The 25,299-nt window shown below is 38.8% G+C and overlaps 2 protein-coding genes across 2 annotated transcripts in view; one reads left to right on the top strand and one right to left on the bottom strand.

Moving 5' to 3' along the window:
* Positions 1 to 590: 590 nt before the first annotated feature.
* Positions 591 to 16,514, top strand: LOC121942528 (voltage-dependent calcium channel gamma-1 subunit-like). The gene is made up of 4 exons (XM_042485756.1): positions 591 to 1,139; positions 9,173 to 9,247; positions 15,596 to 15,742; positions 15,823 to 16,514. Exons 1-4 carry the CDS (start codon positions 902 to 904, stop codon positions 16,053 to 16,055), a joined length of 693 nt encoding a protein of 230 aa, XP_042341690.1. The 5' UTR covers positions 591 to 901; the 3' UTR covers positions 16,056 to 16,514.
* Positions 16,515 to 24,531: 8,017 nt separating this feature from the next.
* helz (helicase with zinc finger) overlaps positions 24,532 to 25,299 on the bottom strand; it is a 64,706-nt gene continuing 63,938 nt past the window's right edge. The window contains exon 33 of the mRNA XM_042484739.1: positions 24,532 to 25,216. Coding sequence (XP_042340673.1) covers positions 24,813 to 25,216 — 404 coding nt within the window. The 3' untranslated portion in view covers positions 24,532 to 24,812. The remainder of the gene's footprint in view (positions 25,217 to 25,299) is intronic.

Here is a 25,299-nt window from a genome sequence, read left to right as displayed (position 1 = left end):
TGAGAAAAGATTTTTACTTGATAATATTGAGATGACACATTGCACATCTCAATAAAGACAACAGTTGGTCTCTGGACAATGACACATAGAGTTAAATGGGCATCCTGACAGGAATAACTGAAAGCAGCATTGTTCCGTCAGGGAAACCCTCCTGTTGTCTGACAACTGTAGCTGTGGCGCTGCTCTTTATAAACACATCCACCTTCTTGTAAATAGTTTACAGAGACAAATCAACACAGTTGTATTGAGGCAGAGAGTGAAAACACAGCCCCTGTGGATGGATGGAAACTAGATGTGTGGAGAACTATTCTCACAATGCTGAGGCGTCCGTTTTGAAAGCTGCGTGTACATACGGATAAGAGAAACTGTTTATGTGAGTGCACTTATTATGGCACGTTACACATCTCCACCCAGTGGTACTGTAACCGGATAAGCAGACAGCCTGACAACTTGACTCACCGCTCACATTTATAGCATCAGACCCCCCACCCAAGCAAAACACCTACCAACACATACCCACACCCAGCATGGCAGACAGTTGGTTTGGTCATCAACTTTCTTGATGTACCTCAACAGCTGTAAGTCTTAACTTGCAGCCCCCCAGTTGTGCAGCAAGTGAGCAGGGAAAAGGGGACTTGAAACTAGGACAGAGCAGTCTGGCCCCTTTCCCTTCGAACCACAGGCACAGATTTGCGACAGGGAGAGAGGACACCAGTCTGAGGCAGAGAGAGAAAAGGAGAGGAGACTTTGTGGGAGGCTTGCTGCAGTCACTGAGGGAAGAAGCCCTGGGACACAGACTAGTGTGTTCACATTGCAGAAATAATTTATAGTTTTTTTTCTATCATTTTTATTGTATCAGGGAGGAAAATATTACTGAAGAGAAATCTCATCACCTGGAAACATGCACAAGCGCACAAAGATAAAGATTGCCATCTTTGTGCTGCTGGTGGGCATGGCTTGCATGTTCACGGCGGTGGTAACGGACCACTGGGCAGTGCTCAGCCCAAAGGTGGAGAAAGTCAATGAGACCTGCGAGGCGGCCCACTTCGGCCTGTGGAGGATTTGCAAGAAGTCCATTTACATCAGCTCAGAAAACTACAAGGAGGGGCATGGCTGTGGACCCATCAGCCTGCCTGGAGGTACGAGAAAATATATTCAGAGGAAATATTAAAGCTGAAAGTTACATTTCACTTTTTTGTCTACGATTCTGTACCATTTAGAGCAAAGGTGTGATTCTATAGTGTATGAATATAGTTAGACTGTGAGGTGCTTCTATGCTATCCTGCTCTCAGCTCTGAGGTACGAAGTTTCTAAGAATAGATCCAGGATCACTAGACTTGTCATATGACATTTTAAACTTTCATAAGCGTCCATGTGATAAGGCAGAAAGATGCTATTCTGAGTGGCATGCATGCAGCCTTACATACAGTTATACATTTTTTTTTTTATTGTGAAAGCATTGTTGATTTTTGTCATCTGAAACATGCCAGAAGACTTCCGTCCCCAGTCCTGTTAAATAGGCCGGATGGAGAGGGTGGAAACAGCTTTCAGTCAGTTCAGGCCCCATGACAGGGCCTTGAGAGGAAGCCTTAGCTATCAGTTAGCTGTAAAGACTTAAACAGACCACAGATGACATTTGACATCAGCCAGAAGCATGAGTTGTGCACTCCCACAAGGCTTCAGGCTTTCACTAAGCAAACACCACAACAGCTGATTTTACTGACTAGTGTCTCCACTCTATTTATAGAGATAACCAGCCTGCAGACAACTGATGCTGCATACATTACGGGTGCACCTGATATATGCAGACTTTCTATGGAGCATCCTAAGGAAATTTACTTTAAAATAGCTCATAATAAGTAGTGGAAAATAACTAAGAACATACTGTTCTTAAAGGGGAACACCACCTAAATTAATAATTCTAATACGTAATTTGCATGGCCTAAGGAAGTTCATTCAATATTTGTGAACATGAGCTATTCTCTCTTAAAGCCAGAAGCCTGAGAAGACTTGTGATTCCAAGGGGTATAAAATCTGGAGCTGCTCCACAGACAGTAAATGGGAGCCTGATTTTGTTGATGCACCCAAATAAGCCTTAGACAACTGTATAGTACTCAGTGTTCAAACAGAAAACGCACCCATATACTTAAAACAATTCCCTCCATGCTCTTAGATTCATCTAGAACGGGACACGCCATTTATTTTCTACAATGCAGCTCCAGACTTAATACCTGATGACATTATACATTTGAGTTTGAGCAACCTAGTTTTTGAATTTGGGAGAGATGTTCATGTTTACTGAAACTATTGGACTGTATTAGACCATAGAAATAAACATGTATGAATTTTGAAAATGGGCATAGTTCACCTTTAAATAAAAGTTACTTTATTTCACTATTCCCCATTTGTAACGCTTTATTTCATTCGTCACTTGACCATCTTTAGTCAGTGCATGGAACAGCAGGCCAACTGAGAAAATAAAAATTGTGCTACAACATCCACTCACCTTGCTAAGAATGTCCCAAAATAACCCCTCTATGATAACAGATGCTCTTACAGCTGCTTGAATGAAAAGCAGATTGTAATTGAATAAAATGGAGGTAAACATCGTTGAGTAGTCGATATCTTGGCAGTGACTCACCTCTCAATGACTTGCTGTAAGAGTCACTCCTCTGTAGAGCTCCGCCAGCTTCTCAGAAACCATTATCTGACTGTTGATGGTTATCTAACCCTGATGTGTCACTTAATGTTAATTAACCATGAACCTTTCACCAAATTTGTCCAACTCACAAAGCTACAAAACACAATATGTCGCTGTTTTGGGAAGACTTTTGGGAATCCTGGAAACACTGCACTGCACTGCAGGGCCATTCCAGGAGCAGGTGAAATGAGTGAATCATTGGTGCAGGCATCTCAGCCATGTGCTGAATATACTAAATCAGCTTGGCTCACCCAAGCATGAAGGGAATTCATCAGATTGTAAAGACAAGTGGCAAATGCTTCAAGAGCCTTTATACGCACAGCTGGAGCCAGATTTAAAGTCTTTTGAATTCAGAAAAGAAAATGTTGAAATGAATATTTGAGTTGAATAACTTTATTTAGTATTACTAAATTGGTTACTCCAGACACTTAATTAAGATGAATAAATTAGATGAATATTTTTATTTTTAATTTTAAATCTTAAATTATTCTTAAAGTAACCTGATGTCTGTGTGACGTGTGCGCTTCACCTGGCTTCTCTGGTCATGAAAGCGCTGATAGGAGGCCTTCAAAGGGGAGTGTTTTTTCTTTGTTTGAGGGTTAGATGGCGGAGCGCAACAGTTCTCCGACCACATCTCTGTTTAATTGTTATGTTTGAATTTGGTTTACTTCACTTGAAAAGTCAACCGGAGCTTGGTAATAAATTCATGATGTCTCCGTGTGCGCTTTACAAAACTCCTCACCTAACCTCAGATGGCTAAAGAATGGACTTTAAATAGCCACTTCACTAACAGTGGGTATCTATAAACATTTAGAAACTGAGTTTTTTAAATTCATTTAATTTTAATTTATTTTATTTGCAAAGAGCCAGAACTTTCATGCCAATAGAAATCCATCTGTAATCTGTGATGGTTGCCTCGGCAGCCTTTATGCAGTGTATGTAAGTGTAAACCTGATAGATGTTCCATCAGCCTCCAGGGGTTTCTCCTGTCCCGAAATCTGTATTTGGACAGGAACGTTATTGTTTATCATAGTCAGCCGCACTTCTTTAGAGAGTTGTCAACCTCTGATCCAAAGCAGGACTTGCTTAAGGAGGTCCCTCTAAACGTGGGACAGTCATCTGGAAAATATGGGCTGAGTATTTGTTTAGGTGTACTGCCAACAAAGTGGGGGAATGTTGGAGTGATCTCAAGGACTTCTTTTTTAAATGTGTATAATGCAGACTTATGTCATTTCAGCTCAAAGAAAGAGAATATTACTGAATATTATCAAGCGAAAATGTACCTGACAGGCACAGGATACATGTCTCTTAATATTTAGAACGTGTACATTTGTGCCTTCCCTATTAAAACTGTAGACTGAAAAATAATGGATGTAGCTGCTAGGATTTTACCCACTGCTTCTTGGACTGCCGTTTTTAGTAGTTCGACATTCGACAATCACCATCTTGGCATTTTGGTGCCAAAAGTGACCGTATTTGGATGAAAGGGTGGTGCCTGTCATTCAAGTGGCCTCTGTGTCAAGTGGTTCATAACTTTGGTCTTTAATAAAAAGTAAACAAATCAGAAAAAAAAACCTTGATAGTTATATATATTTAAAGACTAAATCCTTTTGGGTTTTTTTTGCACCATGTTTGTTTCTGCTGTAAAGTTGGCCATTTAAACATGGATGTACTCTGTTTTGGAGCCAGTCCAAAGTGGTCATTTGATGCATTTTTTGGCACTTCCGCATTGGCTTCATTTATCAGCTTAGAGGTAGCCACTTGAAAAATCATGAAAAGGACTTTTATTTTTATTAAATTAAACACATTTCCATCATAAATTATTTGCAGATAGGGCACAAACAAAATAACACAAAGTGTTTGAGACTTTCTGGGGAAGCCCCCTTCTAACTTCCAGTTAACATGTGTGTTGAAACACAACCTACACCCTTAATGAGAGAGTTTTCTTACTTTCTTTTCATTTCATGAAAGAGGATTTCTTTTGATACTTGCTGTCTGAACTGCTGCGAGCTGAAAATAAACAGCCTCAAATATGTTTCAAAGCCGTTCTTTCTCACAGCAAACAAAGACCAGCGATTAATTAAATGAAATGTCCTCCCCATGGTAACTGAAAGGGTGTGATTTTTTTAATCACATTGTGCAAACTGCCTCGGCAAGCAGTCGTTGTGGATATAAATACAGGCCACGTAAATACTCAGCTGTCTTGGGTGGAAGCTGCGAGGGTCAAGTGTGCACGCCAAGTGCAGCGCTCCTCTGAGTGACGGGGCCGCCTGGAAGGGTCAGGCATAGCTCTGAGAGCTGCTGTCCCACCAAAGTGTTCCCACGAGAGCCTCCTGCAGCTTCACATCTCTGTGCAGCCCCACAAAGTCACTCAAATTACTTGACACTCCCTGGAATGCATAGTCCAAAAAGAAAGTGGTGCCACTGGTATTTTGCCTTTATAGGCACTCAAATGACCATCCGTGGGAGCGGCATTGTATATGTGGATGGGGAATTACCAGTCATGTCTGCAGTATTTATACAGTCATGTGTTCAAATACTTCTGCAGGTTTAAAGCTGATTTAAAAACTTTAATTTATTTATTTGGACATGGTCATAAGCATGGAAAACCTGGAAATGTCATGTAATTTCACAACCTGGTAAAACTGGTAAAAATCCTTGAAAGTTTTGTCAAAATCATGGACTTTGACAATGTAACAGTTTTTTTAAATTTATTCATTTGTTTATTTATTTATTCATTCATTTAAATATTTGTAGAGTCGGCATAGTGTAGCACAAAATTGCATTGATGTGTGACGCTTTGTTCACCCTTATGTGCGTTTCTGCATTTTCTCCTCGTGTTCCGTCTCTCTTCATGTATGCCAGCTACCTGAAATTATGTTAAAAAGGTCCTGATATGTTTGAAAAATGCCAGGCAAGTGGGGCAAGATTGTATTTTTATTTTTTTTATGGGTCATTGAAAAGTCATGGGTTAGGGTATCAACAGCTATCAGAAGTCACATGCAGGGTACTGTAAATGTAAATTCCTTATATTAATACATTTTGTACATGACTTTCCAAAAAAAATTTAGCATCGTCACCAGCCTGGCTTCACAGAAAAATACATTCATTTTGGTGGCCTGCATACTTGTGTTGACCCTGCAACAACATAATTGAAGTTGTCTTCACTTGTCTTTGCTGATAGATCTAGGAATGAGGAGGGTTATGAACCCCAGATAAAGCTGCCAAACAAAACCCCAGGCTCAGAAGTCTGTGCATGACTTAACTTCTTCCGCAGACAAAACAAATAGACGGTGCACACTAAAGCTATAAAAAAGTGTGATCTCCAATGTGCAGATATGCTGCTAATCACAAATCCTCTCCTGATCTCTGGAAAGATGACAGATTGCCCTATTAGGAACACGAGAGGCTTTATAGCGCTTGTCAGCAGAGCCTAGCAGGGCGAGGAGTGGCAACAAGTGGTACAGTGGTGCGTGCAAGTGTATTTGCCTGTGGTGGCGTGCTTGTGCAGATGAATACAGATTAATTTATGACCACCAGCTTTCATGGAAGCTCTAAAGATAGTACAAAAAGGTGTTATTAGGCAACGCACACAGTCACATGTTGGAATAATTCAGCATGATACGGATAATGAGCTTAAAGCATCCACTCTGAGGCTTAATAAATGCCGAGTGCCTCCACTTAAACACACATAACAAACCAGATCTGCATTTAGCAAATGAAGAGCTACTTGGCCTGAAATCTTATCTCATCCAGAGATCATGCTGCTGAAAGTCTGATGCCGAGGCAAAGGAATAAAGCAGACTGTCGGATGGATTTGCATTTCCTTAAAAACATGAATATTCATAGTTTTTGGGAAATGTGTTAAGTTCAGAGATATTTTTCAGCCTCCCTTTTGAATGTTCAGCTCAGAAGTACAACTAGTTACGGAGCCTCTATCGCGCCCTCATATGTGCCTTCTTCAGTGAAAATAGTGAATGCTTGTTGCTTAGTAACAACCTCTGTTTTTTTTATGGCCAGTCCCTGTCCTCATTCATAAAAACATCTTTTTTTGTATGCCGTATTGTGCTGACCCTCAGCATTAAAAGCCTGTAATTTCAAATGAGATTTTGCAATGTTGACTTGGCTTGGAAAACTATGATTCAGAGATATTGTTTGTGCCTATTATATCAAATAACTCATTTCCCGGAAGAGCCATCTGACATCCCCTTTAGCTTAATTTCACGGTTTCCAGGGTACATAGGAAAACTGCCTTTCTTTGACAGCACGGTTCATCAAGCTCTTACCATCATATGATACCATGCAGTACCGCATATTTTCACATGAAAGCATTTTGCTGATGTCCTATGCTGAGATGTATGTTAAAGGGGATTAGGGACATGTGTGTGAGTGAAGACAGCAGGACCATCATGGATGTGTACTTGACTTTTAATGCGATTAGGTGATCTGGTGTTACAATCTGTACATAAATGTCCTCACCCTCTCAGGTTATACCATCATTCTTACTCATATCATTTTTATTTGTTTATTTTTTTTTAATTGCTAAGACATTCTTCTGCTCTCAGAAACACATGCTACATGAAGTGGAGCCTCAGATGTTGAGTACCAGCCGCACTTGAGTGCACTTGATCAACTACTTTTATCTCTATATACATGTTTAAACCCCTACAGGATGTATGTGGTATGAGATAAGTCAAATGTAATCAATATTTGAAAGGAAACCAAACTGTTTAGGGTTTTTTTTTACACTTGGCAAAGCATCAAAGAATATTTACTCAAGAAAACCAGCCTGTGATCACATAAAGCGGCCTGGCTTTATTTGTGCAAATCCCAAAGGTTTAACACCGCGTCTGCTCATGAAAAAAAATTTATTGTGATGAGTGCTGTAACCATTTTTACTTTGACAGTCAAACTACACAAAGCAGACCAGCGTCTGCATGGCATCAGGCAGGGATTTTAGTTGTAATATTATCCTGGTGGCGTCAATGTGTGAGATGCTTTTGGAAAAACAATGTAAATAGACTGTAGATAGTGTGAAGTATTCAAAGTATCACATTCATATGATACATATGGTGCAAAAGTATGCAGGGCAATATTTAAAAGGAAGTGTGAAATAGTTCAGGGGTTTAGCAAAGGAAGAAAGCGAGTTAAAATGAATTCTAAAACAGACAATAAAATGTGTGTTGAAGTAAAACAATTTGATTTATTTGCCACCAACTAAATTCGGTTGAACAGGGAACTTCAGATTTGCCTTGACAAAGACAGAGAATCACAGAATGAGCACACAACAGAAATATTCCACACAACACTTTCTGGTCATCTAGTTGAAAGCAGTGCATTTTTAATCAACTAATTAATGATTATGGTCATGTCTCCGCTACATGACCCTTTCTTGATGCTTCCCTCGCCTTTTATGCATAAAGGATGTATTTGCATATAAGGACATTTAAATTTAATGTCATGAAATTTCATGAGAGATGACTGAACTTAAAAAAAAACATAAAAGAATAGTTCAATCAAATCCTGTGAAGTATTAATTATAAAGACCAAATGACTGTGTAATGTGAAAGGCTCATGGTGGAGAACCTACAGAGAATTATCTATGAACCAAAGAGCACAGTAGGGTTTTTTTAGCTGATTGTTTTGGTTTTACAGTGTGGATGTATGGATAAATAGGATGCTCTTATTCCTATGTAAGTTGCTCAGGTGTGCATGAAAAAACTGGTTATCAAAATAACCCATTACTAAGTAATACTGAAACTTTTTCAGTTGATCAGCACACATTCTGTTGCTGCCATGGACCACTGCAGCGAGTGGTCATTTCAACATCTTGAACCAGTTAGCACGAGCTAACAGAGCGGTGGCTCACATCCAGCTCAGGGCCAAGAGTCCCAACAAGCTCACAGCGACACCGAAACAACTTGTCTCTGTCATTAAATCTGTTAATAATCTTTAGGTAAAGTTAACTTTACATGTTTACAGTATCACTCTGTTTGTGGGTGGAGTCTAGACTACACGCCATTCCATTCATATTATGGGTATCAAACGAGGTACTGTAAAGGTATCAGTATCACTTTAAGGGTACTGGTGTTGATACTAGCATCATCATTTTTAAACAATACCAATCCCCATACACTGACCAAAAAAACCCATCTTGGTATAATATTACCTAGATCTTCTGTATAGTGAGGCCCATGGAGCAAACTCACAAGTGTTTCCTCAAATGGCCATCTCTCAGCCACTTTGTCTTGAGCTCACTCACATGAATGCCAGTTCACAATAACCCTGGATTCAGCTGATGATGAATTTGACCACTTTTAGGACAGAATGGTGATTTAGGGTTATTTTGTTTTTTGTTCTTTTTGTCATGTTGATGTACCTCCATAAAAAATGACTCACTCCAAGTAAACAAAAAAACACTTAACATAGGTTTAACTTTGAACTAAATCCTTATTTCTTTTTTTTCCACAGAGGAAAACTGCACCTACTTCAGACACTTCACTCCAGGGCAAGATGCTGAGATATTTGAATATAAAACACAAAAAGGTAGGTTTCTGTTATCAGCTCTACAACGGTGGTTACATGCTTTCACCATTTGTGAATTTATTTTGTGAATATGTAACTTGAAATATTAGGACAGCACAGTCTGTGTGAAGTCGAACATCAAGCCGGCTGCAGCATCTATTCCCAACTGACCTCACCTGCTGCTGCTGCTGCAATGCTTTGTGGGTTCAGATTTTCATTCATGTTTCACTTCTGATCTCAGAAAAGTCATTGATGTCACCGCAGGTGTTTGACCGACTGTCAATGACAAACCCTCCATAGGACATAAGGACGTTCTGGGTGAAAGGCAAATGGATTTTCCTTTATCTTTACCCTTTGTCCAACTGTTTAGAAGTCAATATGCCTACACAAATCATATCTGGCAAAACTTTATGTGTCTTTATGCAGAAACAGAGCGCATACATAATGTACTGGCCCTGCACTGCAAGTGATTTTATAGTGTACTTCAGATTTTTTCTGTCAGGAATTATACTGGCAGATTTTTGCACATATACTAATACTTTTTGACAGTTTTACATTGGAAGTTTTTTTCCTCTATGACGGCAGCCTGCTAGGTGTCAAAGGTCACTCACTAAGCAACAGAACTCACAACACGTACTGACACAAGGCTGACCATGTTTCACCCATGGTGCCTCAGGAACAGTGCGAGACATGCTATGTACATATAGTAGAGTTAACATTTCATAGCTTTATATGTGTGTGTGTGTTTGTTTCAGTCCCCCCTTCCTTCCATACTCTTTCCAGTGACCCTCTTACAGCTGTGACCATACTGAGACCCAGCCATGTTGTATGACAACCCTCCAATGTAACATGCATTAGGGGACCGAGCACATGTGGTACACTGTCACACTCAATTATTGGGGTGTAAAAGCAAAACGTCTTGTGCATGGGATGCTAATGCGAGAATACATAGGTACACCTCCCCCATCCTTTAATACACACACACACATACACACACACACACACACACACACATACATGCAGTATCTCAGTGCTGATGGCCAGCCCTTGAGACATACACTGCAAGTTGGCTGGAATGATTGCAGCACTGACCTAAATTCCCTGTAGTGTTATTCACTCTTGACTTAGTCATTTGGCTATACCATAATGGTGCATAAGGTTGAATGAAAATAGTAGATGTATATGTCACCATGGGCACATTCATCCGCATAGTAAGACGCTTATCTGCCATCGGGAGTTTGCCAGTAGAGAACAAATGAAGTGTAATGATGATCTTGCAAGTAAAGAGTCAGGATGCTGGAGGAATGAATCTGGGTGTTTGGAACTTCTTTATGTATTTACCATCAAAAGTTTACTATACAATATGACACAAACTCTATTGTGTCGTCTTATTTTAGAGGACTGTCTTCTTCTTCAGGGCACACAAAACATGGAGAAAAAAAAAACTAACAAACGTGTTTACTGTTGCCAGACATACAGTTTTACCTGCGTGTGTGGTTGTGTGTGTGTGTGTGTGTGTGTGTGTGTGTGTGTGTGTAAAAATGTACCTATGTAAACATAGGAGGTGATATGTTAATATTTTACAAATCAATAAAATCCCACCCATTTAGAGACAGAGAGAATGAGCATGTATGAGTCTATTCTTGCTTAAAAGCTTGTTTTTTGCTGTCTACTTTTCACTCTAGAGCACGCCATGTGAAATTACTTTTCTGCGACATTAATTTCTCCAACTGTTGTCACCTGCTTCTTGAGTGGCAATGCTTATTGGAATGCACATATTTCATTGGCCGAAAAAGCATCACATGAGATGATTTACAATGAATCTGGATGAACTTTGAGCTCCCTGGACCAGTGTTGTGAAGTCTAGAATGTTGCTCCGTTTAAAGTAGGAACATTTTGTCAAAACTGAATAATTCTCAGCATTTTATCGGCTTTAGGTTGTGGTGTAAGGTGGAGCAGGTGGACCCGAATGCACCAGACAACAGACACTCAAAAAGATCACTCTTTCATCCAAACTAACAGCAACTGAACATTGCATGACCAGAACAAGGATCAAACAAAGCCTGAGCTGTAAACCAGGGCTTAAATACAAACTACACTGACGAGGGGATGAAGTGCAGGTGGAGAAAAAGTGCAGAGAGGCTCAGGCGAGAGGAATAAGCTGATGAGGTAGAAGAACAGGCAGAGAGCTGATTGGCTGGGAGAAACTGAGGAGAGGGGAAGGACTAATGAGGCTAATACAGGACAGGTGTGCAGCTGTCTGGGACAAACTCAGGAGCAGGAAGGACTAATGAGACTGATGTAAGACAGGTGTGACAGAAAACAGGAGGTGAAGAGTCAAAGGCAGGAAGTAATGCAAGACATGACACATGAGGAGATAACCTACAAAATAAACCAGGAAACAGACTGACCATGATGAATACATGAAACAAGGAAAAACACAAACAGAAAACCCTAAAATAAAGTTCAAAAGACAAAAAAATAACATGGGGTCCAGTTAGGGTCTAGATGAAATCTTGCAGATTACTCACTTCACTATAGGACCAGACTGTTCTCATTCCAAACTCATAAAATAGCACAGATTTGTCAGTGCTTTTGGCGTTAGAGTACAACTGCAAAAGACACCTTTCGCATGTGCATGAAATGCCACTAGACGACATCAGGTGAGAACGCAGCCAAACCGAACTTGGTGCAGTTTTATTAAATGCTAACAGATATCCAGATGGCACCTGCCACATCCGCCCGCTACGCCCTCGAGCAGCATCACTTGAGAACATGGCTCTATAGAACCTGTCTTGCGTGTATAAAACACAGCGGGACGCTCAGGTTGAAACCCTGATAACGATTTAATACAAGGAGTGTGAGGGCTCTTGTAGTGCAGAGGGGAGGGGCGGTGGATGGGTCAAACAAACCCAGACTTTGATGCTGGTTGCCAGTGCTTTTCTTTTGAATGTGATGATTTTTCATTCTACACCTACCCATGGGCTCCTTCCCTTAATCCCAACTATTGTCAGCTAATCCTTATTGTCTGTGCCAGCATGTGCATTTGTTGACATCCTGGGGTTGGTTGCCATGTGCTGTTTTTGTCCAAACATAACCACATGCAGCATCATCCCAGCATGTGCATATGTTGACATCACTGTGGTGGCATTCTGGACCGATAAAAGGATACCTAAAACGTAATATTTAGACATAGAAGTCCACTGGCAAAGTTGAAGCATGTCACGAGTTGGAATGAAAACATGGTGATTGGACACCCACTTCACTGTGACAGACCTACCTCACTATGACACACCCACTTCGCTATGAGATACACCCACTTCACTGTCACTGTGTCAACTGAGGTAGAGCCTGTTGTTCACTATTTAGAAGATCGCTGGTTCAATCCCTGGCTCCTTCAGTCTGGATGTCAAAGTATCCTTGAGCAAGATACTAAAACACAAAGTACTTCCAATGGCTGTGTCAGAGGTGTAGCAGATGGCATCTTGTGTAGTAGCCTCGGCCACCAGTGTGTGAATGGGTGAATATGAATCTGTAGCGTAAAAGAGCTTTGAGTGGCCAAAAGACTAGAAAGTTGTGATAAAAATGCAAGTCCTAAAAACAAATGACAAACAAAGCTATATTATATTGCCTCACAGACCTTGATATCACACAAAAATCAGTGTTTTTTTTTCCTTTCACTGCTGCAAGCTGTTGACTTTTTAATAATGTCCATTTCTAAGAAATCCTTCAACAGTCCAACGGAGTGAGCCCTGCATGACTAACATGCAGGTATCTTTTGATGTCTACATTGCTCTTGGTGTTGAGAAACTCGGGTGTTTCAGGCTGAGCTAGCCAACGAGCTCCACTGACGTGCAGTATCTCAGAGAACACACAGTGTTCAGGGTGCGGCCCATCCTCCCCTGCCAGCAGAAGATGAAGGCTCTCTCCCCCAAAGGAGGGCGTCTCCCCTGAGCATGGTTCACAAGTGAACAGGCGGCAGATCAAAGGCCTCACATCCTATCCACTTCTCTGATCGGAAAAACAAGCCAGCTGCTGTTCCTATTACACAGACGGCCTGTATCTGTAAACAAATTACTTTCATATAGTTTATTTGTTTGTTGGATGTAACGATTATTGCCTTTACTGCAAGTCTGTTCATACTCTATACATTTTTGTTACTTTCAATAAATCCCATAGTTAGATCAAAACCAATAATGAATTGACCCTACCAACAAGTAACACCTGCATAGCTGAAGCCTGATATTATGATTATTATGTGCCACCTGATGTGTAAGGAGGAGATGGAATTAGACGGTTGGGTCAGACAGACACAGGACTTTCACCCAGGAGACTACTATTTGTGTCCCATGTGAAACCAAAAGTCAACATGAAGTTATATTGATTACAAAACATCATGTAACATATATATGCTTCATCACATTGGATAGTTATCTGGCATACATAAGTTAATATAATCATGATATTCTTTCTAAACCTTTCTAAACCTAAAAATATTCTTTCTAAACCTAAAAACCTAAACCTAAAAAAAGCAGTTTTAGTGCAACTGAGACTGTTTCACAACATTAACCATGTGTTTAAAACTGCAGCCATTAACTTTCATATACAGCCTATCATCATCACAGTACCATGTCCTCAAACTTGATCTCAACTAGTAGGGGGAAGGTGTGCTAATTTAGGAAACACTCTTGTGGGGTCGTATGTAAAAATAGAAACAACCATAACTCATAAGGGGTAAAGACTTTTAAGCTCCATTGTTGTCCAAAAGTACTAAAACACAGAACATAGTATTATACATAGTATTAACTGTTGTAAATACTCACCAAAGCACCACATGTGAATTACCCACTGCTGACAATAGTCCCAAACAATGCACTTTATTTTCTCTTTTTTAATGTTTTTTTTACAAACCACAGTAGAAGTAGCTGTTTTAGGAAATAATTGAGCATAAAAAAATAGAAATTATACATTTCTGAAACAATTTAAAGGAGATGTACTAATACATTCTTGTTTTTTTCTTTAGGGGATTTGTTGACAATAAGAAAAATATAGAATAAGGCAAGTCTAATCCTTTAAGCCTGACCTGACACTAATGACTTGTTAAGAACATCTCTGAAAAGATACACTCATAGGAAACTTTCATGGAAAACCAGCTCATTTGTAAAGGATATAGTATAACACAGTGACTCAAAATGTAAAACCAATTAGATCGTGACAACATTCTGTTAAAAAGGTTACAACGAGGCTTCAGGCGTGAAGCAATTAAAAAACAAATTGTCTGTTTTCTGACAATTTGTGCTCTGCTCTGACCACAAGTTGTTGTCTTTGTATTTATAAATAAAAAAATACATTAAATGGATTGTTGGCCTAATTCAAGGAATACTTCACCCACAAAATTATTTATCAGTTACTCACCCCATGTTAAGTTAAATTGCCTCTATGGTGAACAAAGAATCCCAAAAACTGAGAAAATTCTTGATGATATGGAGTAGAAGGGGATGACATTTAACAACAGCACAAACTATATCAAGCAACCATTTACAAACTCTCACATAATCCGTGCAGTTTAATCCAAGTCTCATTTATCCAGTCATATGCTGCAGGTCTTCCCAAACACATGCATTTATGCTAAAACCTCACTATGTAAAACACTGATTCACTGATATACAAATGTTCATTTGGTTGAAGTGTGCCTTTAACCCTTTGAAACCTGAGCAAATTGGTTTGATTTCTTTCCAAAAAAAACATGGGAAGAAGGCAATGACCAATTAAAGAAGAAATGACCCAAAAACTAGCAAGAAAGTAGTAAAACATACAACAAAATTACCTAAAAATGAATCTTTAAAATATGAAGAAAAGAAAGTTTAAACATATACGGAAATGACCTGGAAAACTTAAAAACTATAATAATTCTGACATGATTTTAATGATAATTATGAACAGTTTTTCTCTAGCCTTTTTCTTTTTTCTCTTTTCTAGACCTCTCTACCTAGCTTTCTTAAAACAACTTTCTAAATCTATTAGTTTCTTGCAATTTGTGGAACACTTCTTACCACATTGCTCATTGCCTTTTTGCAAATGTTTTCAAAAGAAATTGCGCCAATTTGCTCAGGGTTTAAAGGTTTAAATACTTGTGAAAGGTGTCTGAAAGCAGTACAAGAAAAGTGACGTAGCTCCATGTTTTAAAGCATAAAAGCAATCCTAAAGGGAGGGGTTTTAGCTTTACTGAAATAGTTACTCAATAAAAAAAAGTTAATTTAATTCCAGTATATAATGTGAACAATATAAAACTGTTCATGTTGTATTAAGATTGATTTACAGTCCAAGGAAATGCATGAGCCACATCATGTCAACACTCTTTCTCTCCAGAGTACAACATCTCGGCTGCAGCCATCTCCATCTTCAGTCTGGCCTTCATCATCCTGGGCTCTCTCTGTTTGGTGGGATCATGTACCGGTAAAGGCAAAGGAAGAGACTACCTCCTCAAACCTGCTGGCATGTTTTTTGCATTTGCGGGTGAGTTCAAGTCAAACCAACAACATTTCAAGTTCACTGTAGCATCTACAGTTTGTTTATGCATCATGTCTTCTCCCCAGGTCTCTGTGCCTTCATCTCACTCGAGGTGATGCGTCAATCAGTCAAACGCATGATTGAGAGCGAGGAAACAATCTGGCTCGAATACTACTACTCCTGGTCATTCGCATGTGCCTGCTCAGGCTTCGTCCTCCTCTTCCTCACTGGCATCGCCCTCCTGCTTCTCTCCATGCCGCACATGCCCAGGAATCCATGGGAGACTTGCATGGACGCTGAGCCGGAGCAGGTCGAGTGATAGCCAGACAGACGGATGAATACAGGATATGGGGAGAGTGACTGGTGGGAGTGACTTTTTTTTTGAGTACAGATGCTAGATTGATTTTGAGAACAGAAGCTGGCCATTAAAGGGTGACGTCCTGATGACACAAACTGGTTTGAGTGTAGATGGACCATAGCCATGATGGGAAATTTACCTCCCTGCAATTATATAGCAATTTGAATGTGGGGATTTTGGCAGATTGTCAAATGTTTGCCTTATACTATATGCCCACCCAGAGTGTAAAAAATAGTTGTCCTTCTCTTTTGGTATGAGATCAGAGCTCAGATCTGCCATGAGGCCTAAAAACCACAATACTTTTCAGTAACCTGGTCCAAATACCATCTGAAAATACTTGTAAGCACTATTAGTATACTTCCATTTTTCTTTACTAGCGGCATAGAAATGTTAACAATGATTTATCACATGGCACTGTCATAAAACACGGTCTGGTTTGGTTACCCAAATGTCATCATCATGCACTCTTCAGTTAAAAAGACACAATTTTAGATTCAAAAACATTTTGAGAATACAGTGCATAAAGTTACTGCCTGACATCCACAGTAGACGACTTTATGTGATTTTATGCACTGCATTATGTATGATATCTTGTACATATCGAATGTTCAACTGTTGATTTTTGTATGGGATCGCTCAAGAAATCACTTACAAGAAATATCAATTAGGTAAGACAGGTCGAGACGAGCATTCAAATGTTAAATTTTGTATTTTTAGGATTAGGATTATCTTTAAAGATGAAAACAAAAGAAGGAATTTTTTTATTAATTGATGGATTTCGAGCAGAGCAGTAGCACAGAGCAGGTTTGTGTGTGTGTGTGTGTGTGTGTGTGTGTGTGTGTGTGTGTGTGTGTGTGTGTGTGTGTGTGTGTCGGGATGAATGCTAAACACCCACTCAGTCTGCAGCGCTGATCATGCTGGAAAAGGTTCAGCCCCAGCAGGTGCACATACAAGGCCTTTTACTTTTTGTTGACAGCTTCCAAATCAAACTGGTACAAAAAATTCTCTGTTCGTTCTCATGCGTCATCGTGACTGGTTTGAAACATGTGGCGAAGTGGTAGTTGCATCCGTCCATGTAACTGCATTTTTGCTCTGTGTAAACAAATGCGCAGAACATCACAGAAACCCCTACGATCATTATTTTTACTTGTCAGCCTTAAGCTCCATGTGCAGACAGCTTCAGCTCAGCTGTCAGACTTTTAGTTTAACTGTAAAGAAATAACTTGCTGTTTTGTTTTGAATGGGTTGTCATTAATTGGTCGAATTATGTAAACACAATACAAAAAATAATTATGACTCAGTTTGAGAATCCATTTAATCTGTAATTGTTTACTGTACGAATGACAGCCATAGCCTGGCAACATTATGTGTTAGAGGTATTTATTCATGCAAGGAGCAAAGAGAAAATGTTGGCTGGTGCTGCAAGGCCAAGTTGCTGCTTTGGTCCAATTAGGCTGGAAAATCTGCATGAGCTGCTTATCAGTCTTCACAAAATATACTACACACCTTTTCCAAGATAGTGAGACTGGGTGTCTTTCAGGCAGACATTTGCAGTTACTTTGCTCAGCATCACCTACCGTATGAAATAGCTGCTGTCTTGTACATATAGATGTGAGCAGTTAAGCAGTTCACGTATTTGAACTTTTTATGCAGAATCAGCGGCTGTTTGCAAGAGCTACGGTACATGTTATGAGCTTGTTGAAGTCCATTTAAGTTATCTCTGATTCTATTTATTTTGACTTTCACTTTTCTGATGTTTGAATTAAAAACAAGTGAAATTTTGAAAAAGGGAAAAAAAACCAAAACAAAACAGGAATACTTAAAAAAGGGGCAACTGCTCTAAGCATATTCTTAGTCTTTCTTATGTTTTTGTCTTTTTCATTGAATATAGTATCCAATTAAACAGGTTTTTGAATGCGTTATCTTTTTTTTGTTTGTGTGTGAGTGTTATGTGCTGTATCTTTGTAACCAAAATTAAATCTTGATAAGCTTTTGAAAACTCTTGTCTGGGATCTTTTTGTGTGTGTGTGTGTGTGTGTGTGTGTGTGTGTGTGTGTGTGTGTGTTTCCTTTGCATTCATGTAGCAAAGAAAGGGGGTGAGAATGAGCAGATGTTGGTGGTGTGCCAGACGTGTTTTGTGTCAGATAGTAGTAGGTGGAGTGTTATATGTTAATATGATATTCCTTGTTACATTCCTCGATCGGGCTCAAGGGATGAGGGGAGTAACAATGAATAAATAACCGAGGAAAAAAACAAAGGCTGTAATTTATTTACAAAAATAAGTCAATAACAGTGTACAAAAAAATGTAACAAAAAAAAATTCATTGAAATCAAGGACATGAAAATTTAAAAACAAACATTCTGGTCCTTTAAAATTAACAAGTCATCTTAATGTTTAACACTCTCAATCCAAAAGGGAGCAACAATCACCAATTCCGGTGTACTACAACAATTTTCTCCAGTCTTCAATCAGACACACAGCACTCACGCTGCCACACTGGTCCACAAGCTCCAACATTTGGCTTTTTCAGCCCTTTTGTACCACATGCTCCTAATCAGCAGATTAAGCACAGGTGTGTTCAATCACTCTCTACACGGTGAGGAGGAGGGGATGGCGGCACCTGGAAAGACAAAAAAATTAATATAGAAAATGACAATGGGCACATCCACCGCTTCATCTGTGACTTTCCTCATAGAGTATGGCCCTTATTTTGTCACAGCCAAAAGAAAAGCTGCTGCTGACACTGTGAGCATTTTCTAGATAGGTGGTGGGAAAGCTTTTTACTGTCTCTACAGCACATTTGTGGTTGTCCATATGTTAGTATGAATTTGACCACAGACTGTATATGAAGATGGACAGCATGTCCCCCGCTATGCTGAAATGAGGTTAAAATAACCGTTGCCATCTTGCAAGGGGGATGTCATTGAGCGGTGGGGGAATTCCCACTATAACACTTGTCAGACCAATCTTGAGCAGTTCTTTTGAATGTGAGTGCACGGATTGGCTGTCACAGCTATCAATCATGGTGGAAAAGCCCCCTTTTATATAATTTAATAATTAATTAAAACCGGACTTATCAAAAGTTGGACAACATGTCAGTTCACCCGAAGTGTAACTTTTCAATCTCGATTGCCCCCTGGTGGCTGGCTGCAGTATAGGTTATAAAGCTCGACCCTCCATGTTAGTGAATGGGACACAGGCCAAACTAAAAACTCAAAAGTACGCCAAATAAATGTTTCCCAAAGATGGTTTCTGACAATGAAGGTAGTTCTCATCACCATGATGTTTGTTCAATTGTTTGTTTTTATAAGTTTGGTTTTAAAGTGTTATTAGATTACACGGAAAGGGGATGTTCCACATGATTGACAGCTGTGACAGCCAATGCGTGCGCTAACATACAAACAAAGTTGCTTGCAATTGGTCAGGTGTTTTTTGTGTGAACCCCCGCCCAGCGCATACATCGCTACTGTGCAGACTCTGACTTTCCATGACATCACTCGTGCAAAATGGCAGCGCCCATATTACGGATATTTTAGCCTCACTTAAGCATAGGAGGGGAAGTGGAGGCGCGTCGTCCATCTTTATATACAATCTATGGTTGTAGCTGTAGAGAACCAAACACAATTCACATTAAATTAAAGAATGCTTGTGGTGTTCCGCTGTAAGCAAATTATACAAATAGGCTTTTTTTCTAGATCTAAGTACAAAAATGATTAAATACATCATTCGACTAGAGAAGTTTCAATAGTACTTTAAACTAGGCTATCTTGGTCAATATCTTAAAAGTATTAAGTATCAATACACTGCCCTAACTGTACTACACACCTTGCATCTCCTGGCATTTTATATGTTTGAATGCATCCATTCACATGACGGGTATCAAATTAGATTGAGAAAAAGGTATGAAATGATGCACTCTGGTGGTATTGGTATCACTTTAAGGGTACTGGTATTGTAAATGATGTTCAGCTGTACTACACAGTGATATATTCAATATAGGCACAAAGGCCTCTCTTCTGTGTAATAAAGAGGACGATAAAAAAGGGACAACACTCAAGCAGCTTCAATAAAAACACTTTAATAGAGAAACAAATAAAAAAGAAAATAAACCTTTGAAACACAGTCTAAATCCTTTATTATAACCACCACCAATTGAAATGAAGAAGAGTAAAACAGATCTATTCATTATTTTGTACCCACGAGGGAGGAACCAATGGGACTGGGAGGCTGGGAGAACAGGTGTGCCATTGATTCACTGCAGCGAGGGAAGAACAGAGGAGAGCAAACAGATAACAGGAAGAGATGTGGCGTTTATAGAAGGCTGAACACAGTGCGCTCTACTGGCTGGGCAAAAGGTTGCTCCCTTTCCATGTGCCAGACACACAAGTTGGTTTCAATTTCCTTAAAAGGCAACACAGATTTATTTTTTTAGGAAAATAATTCATGTGATGACACATGGTGCAATATTGCTTGGTGAAAACATTTCAAATCCATCTTCATTATAAGAGTAAAGACCCTCCTCCAGATCCTGTCACTCTCATTTTGGAAACAAACAAAAGGAAAAAAGGACAAAAAATGAAGTCTTAAAAACAAATCAGCAATGCCGAAAATTTGTAAATAAGATCCCTTTGAAATGTCTTTGGCTCAATCTCTTCTGCTTAAAAAATAAATAAAAGAGAAGAAGCGGTGAAATATTAGTATTGCACAACTTCAGAGATTAGCCAGGACTGTTTTCAGGGGTAAAAAAATGATTCCCCGAACAAACAGAAGCTTCGGAAATCCGTCACACACCAGGGAGCAACCTCAGCTGTAGCCCTGCTAAATAACTGCAGAAAAAAAAGAACTTACATGACCATTACATATTCGATTGACATGTTAGTAAAATATCATAAGTTTTGTTGATAATGTCACAAGTTATTGTACACATCAAATAATATACCAAAATTTGACTCTGTAGGTTGAACGAAAGCTTTTTTTTTTTTTCTTTTTCATTTTCTTCATCCACAAATCAATACAAACTGATAAAAACAGGGATAAAAGCCAGCCAGGTCATCTCAACATGCATGAAAAGAAAACAGTCTTCACATGAAGAAAAAAAAATCCATGTTGATTGTTGTACAGCGGTGAGAACAGAACAGGACAAATCCAGCAACATATACTTCAAAATATGTATTGTACAGTGAATACGTTTTCTTACAACAGCTGCAACAGAAATTCTCCTCTTTGTCAAATCAGCCAGACACCATCTTCAGAAAAGAAAGAAAAAAAAATCTAAAAAGTTACAACAAGATGTTGCAACTACCGACTGGGTTGTTGTTGTCCATTTCTAGAATTCTTATTATTTTTTGTGAATTTGCATAATTAAAAAGGGCATACCTCTTCTTTGAACAGCTTCTACAAAATTGAGGCGCTCCCAAAGTTCTTGTTTGTAAATACCTAGAAAATGCATATTTACAAGTATGTGTTGTTCTCTGCTAAGTCAAAATATCTGGACCTTCGTAATACAATGTGAAAACTTAAAAACATACAGATAAAACCATGAAGCTCTCCGCTGACTGTTAAAAACACATCTAGGTTATTAGTCGTGGGGTACTTGCTTTCTGAGAAAGTGACACTTTAAGAGATTTAACAGTGAACAACTGCTGTATGAACGCCATGAAACAGCAGGATGATGTTACAGTTTTATCAATTTGCAAATTGGGGCAGTGGTGTTTTTTTTAACAATTAAAATCAATGACACAGAACAAGAGCACTGGATGACAATTTCCAGTATTGCTTTCATCGTAAAGGAAAAACCTTGGCAGATAAAGCATCAGTATCTTTTTTTAATATTTTACCTGCAAGGGACTTCAGATCACCGGGGCATCAGTATGTTAGCTGTGAAACGCATGTGCGTGAAAGCTGTGTGGCCTCTCTGTGTGTGTGTGTGTGTAATTACAAGCAACTTACTGACTGGAATTCAAACATGATTGTTCCTGTTTTATGTTTGAGTGTTTTAGGTTGTGAGAAAAGACAGTTATGTGGGTGCTGCAAATGTAAAGCTCAGGGCTTCTTCAATTAAAGGATATCTTTGGTATTTTTCAGCCTAGATTCTATTTTGATATGTTTTTGTGTCTAAGTGACAAATGCTAAGCACAATTCTTTAAATTGGTCCTGTATAGAGATAGAGCGCTGCAGCTGGCAGCTGCGTAACAGGCTGCAGTCTAACCCTTTGGGGCATTTGTGCAATTACATCCATTCAAAGTGCTTAATCCAACACAGACTGAACATCATACAAGAGTATGATGTTTTTTGTTTAAACATAAACAGCCCAAAAATCACTATCATCAAACTCAACAGACTCAATTCAAATAAACAGTACTTTTAGAGTCAGTATATTTTTACATCTAACTGGGTGAATGAAGGTTTTTTTTCAAACTATCCAGAGTTGGAGATTATTGAAACAGTGGAAAGTTGAATCAAGACAGTTTTCATGAGTTTTATTTTGTGTTTGACTTTAGGTGAAGTGTGTTTTATAATAATAAAATCTAAAATCTAAAATATTTGAATGGAGTCTGGTGGTTGGCAATAGCAATTTCCCAGCAGTCAGTGGCAAAAACAAGTACTTTTCATGGATGTTAATTCATGGTACATAAATGCCCTGAATTGTTTCATTTAAGTCTCTTCCATCTCACTCAATACTGAACCAATTTTAAAAATTATTGTTCATATTAGTCACTATTAGACACGGGAAACATGGGAAAATAGGATTCAGGTTAAAAAATATCACATTTACCCTTTTAGGCAAAGGAGTGAAATTAATCTATTGCTTTAAAATTAATATAGACTTTTGAAAAAAAAAATTGAATACTGTAATTCTCTGAATGACAAGGAATAACGTACACAACATTTCAGATTCATTCTTGTTATGCACAGTCTAAAAAACAGACACATTAGCAGTCATACGTCTTTGAACAGGTTACGTTGTTTCACTTAAGAATTTTTTTGGTTAAATCTCATGTAGAATGTTGAAAGTGACAGGGACTTGTTAACGCTGAACGCCCTGAAATTAGAAAATAATAATAAAGAGATAAATATTAGGGACAGGGAAATGCTTTTGACTCACAGTTTTACTGCCAATGATCAATGTTTTATACTCAGAGATTAAAAGATTGTCTTACAGAGAAAATGGACAATGATCTTTGGGCAGTCTGGCTTTTAGTATGAAAAGTTATCTAAAAATTGGGAAACGACTGAAAAAGATCTGCGAGAGCAACTGCATTATAAGAAGCTAGACAGCACCAACGTTCTGAATAATGTACAGTATGCTGTATGCTACACTGAGACGCCTAGGCCATTTACAATCCCATAAAAAGCTGCAAACATGAGTTTATTAATGTGCATTCTAAAATGTTAGGGTACTTCCTACAGTTTTAACATACTACAGATTTAACCAAAAAAAAAAAAAAAGGCTAAACTTTAGCGTGTTTAAAGATGTCTGACTGGCAGTGTTGATCACACCCTCAGTTTCAACTTACTTATCATGACACACCACTCTGACCTCACCACTCTTTCTTCACTTTCACAAACCTTCAGAGTACTGCAACCTTTAAAAAAAAGCTCAATGTCAATAAGTGACAAAAAAAACAAACAAACAAAAAAAACAACCACATTTTATATCTCAAGCAGTTATTGAAACATTTCCCTGGTAAAGATCTTTGTTGACACAAACAAAAGAAATAAAATAAAATGACTAAGCATCGGCCACAAGCGAAGCAGTTTGGGATAATCTTTCATAGAAAATGACGTCTGATGTTCTCTGATCCTTAAAACAAACAAAGAAGGAATGACATGGTTGTTGCTATTTTGACATTGTCACGCTGTATCTATTGTTGCTGATGAGACATTGATGAAAATTAAAATACACGATCGATATCTGCATTGTTATTTTTCAGTAAATAATCACATTTACTACTTAATCACAGAAGATAATTCCCAGCTATTCCCAGGGTGTCTAAGAATTAAGGATCAGAAGCCAACAAACAGAAAATAATTCATAATGCAAATGCTAGCATGATACAGGAATTTAAGGACATGTCTGTGGCATACAATTCAGTCTTTTATTTTCTTTATATTTACAGATTAGAGGAAAATTTATCTACTTCTATACACTGTTCCATGTAGTTTCTGTGTCGGTTGACCACTAAGCTTTTGTCCGTTACCACGACTACAGTAGTATGAAAATCAAGACGTAACGTCCACTCAAAAACTGAGGAATACAAAATGATAAAAACTTCAACATACTTATTTAGTAACCAACAAAATTAACTTCAATAAGGAAAAATATGCAGGTAGCTAAGTGGTCAACCAACTCTCTCCTTTTTTATTTTTAATTTTTTTTGTTGTTTTTTTATAACTTTTTTTTTTTAGCATTACGTACATATACAAGTGTAGATAATATAAGTATATATTCATATATACATAATGAGTATGTATATATACCAGTAATGCATTCATTATATATACTTATTTTCTTCACAGATATGTGAAACAGGAGAAAAGATGGCTGTTACAAATAAAAAGTTAAAATGAAACAAAATGCAGAAAACAAACCTACTGATAGAAACAATTTGTAAATGCACTTTGCACTATTTTTTTGTGTTTTTAAAAACAGTTTTTCTCTTTTTTTTTCCTTGGTTTAATTTTATATTTCATCACTTATGTGGGAGAGGTGACACTCATTTAAAGTAGGAATAGTACCCATTGCTACCATTTGAACTTCCTATACTCAGCTCTTGTAGGAGGGAGAGAGGGTCGCTGTTCTTTTTGACCTGTTCAGGCCGAACAGCTCGGGGTTTGGGTGGAGCACGGAGGGCGCTGGCATAGGACATGGTGGGTGGTTTGCTTAAATTTGGAGCTCCCTGGCTGGCCTCTGCGGGAGCCTGCGGCGGTGGCGGTGGTGGCTGCTGCTGCGGCTGCTGCTGCTGCTGCTGCTGCTGCTGCTGCTGCTGCTTATTATTGGGCATGAGAGGAGGAAACTGTCCAAGGTGCTGAAGGGAGGTGAGGGAGTGTGGGTGCGTCTGCTGTGCTGCTGCGGCCTCGGCCTTCACCTGCTCGTCCGTCTGACGAAGGGCCTTGGAGGCTGTTAGACCCAGAAAGAAGACACGAGAAGAAGAGAGAAAAGGTGAAAGATAGGTGAATTAGACTTGGATGGAACGTGACAAA

Source organism: Plectropomus leopardus, chromosome 4, assembly GCF_008729295.1.
Source record: "Plectropomus leopardus isolate mb chromosome 4, YSFRI_Pleo_2.0, whole genome shotgun sequence".
In the NCBI taxonomy this organism is placed as follows: Eukaryota; Metazoa; Chordata; class Actinopteri; order Perciformes; family Serranidae; genus Plectropomus; species Plectropomus leopardus.
This window is presented reverse-complemented; position numbering and strand designations above follow the sequence as displayed.

Bases quoted from the DNA above. Each gene is read 5' to 3' on its own strand.
- LOC121942528 (XM_042485756.1), top strand. From the start codon at position 902: ATGCACAAGCGCACAAAGATAAAGATTGCCATCTTTGTGCTGCTGGTG. The intron at 9,248-15,595 runs GTAGGTTTCTGT...CTTTCTCTCCAG, and splicing joins TGAATATAAAACACAAAAAG to AGTACAACATCTCGGCTGCA. The intron at 15,743-15,822 runs GTGAGTTCAAGT...TCTTCTCCCCAG, and splicing joins CATGTTTTTTGCATTTGCGG to GTCTCTGTGCCTTCATCTCA.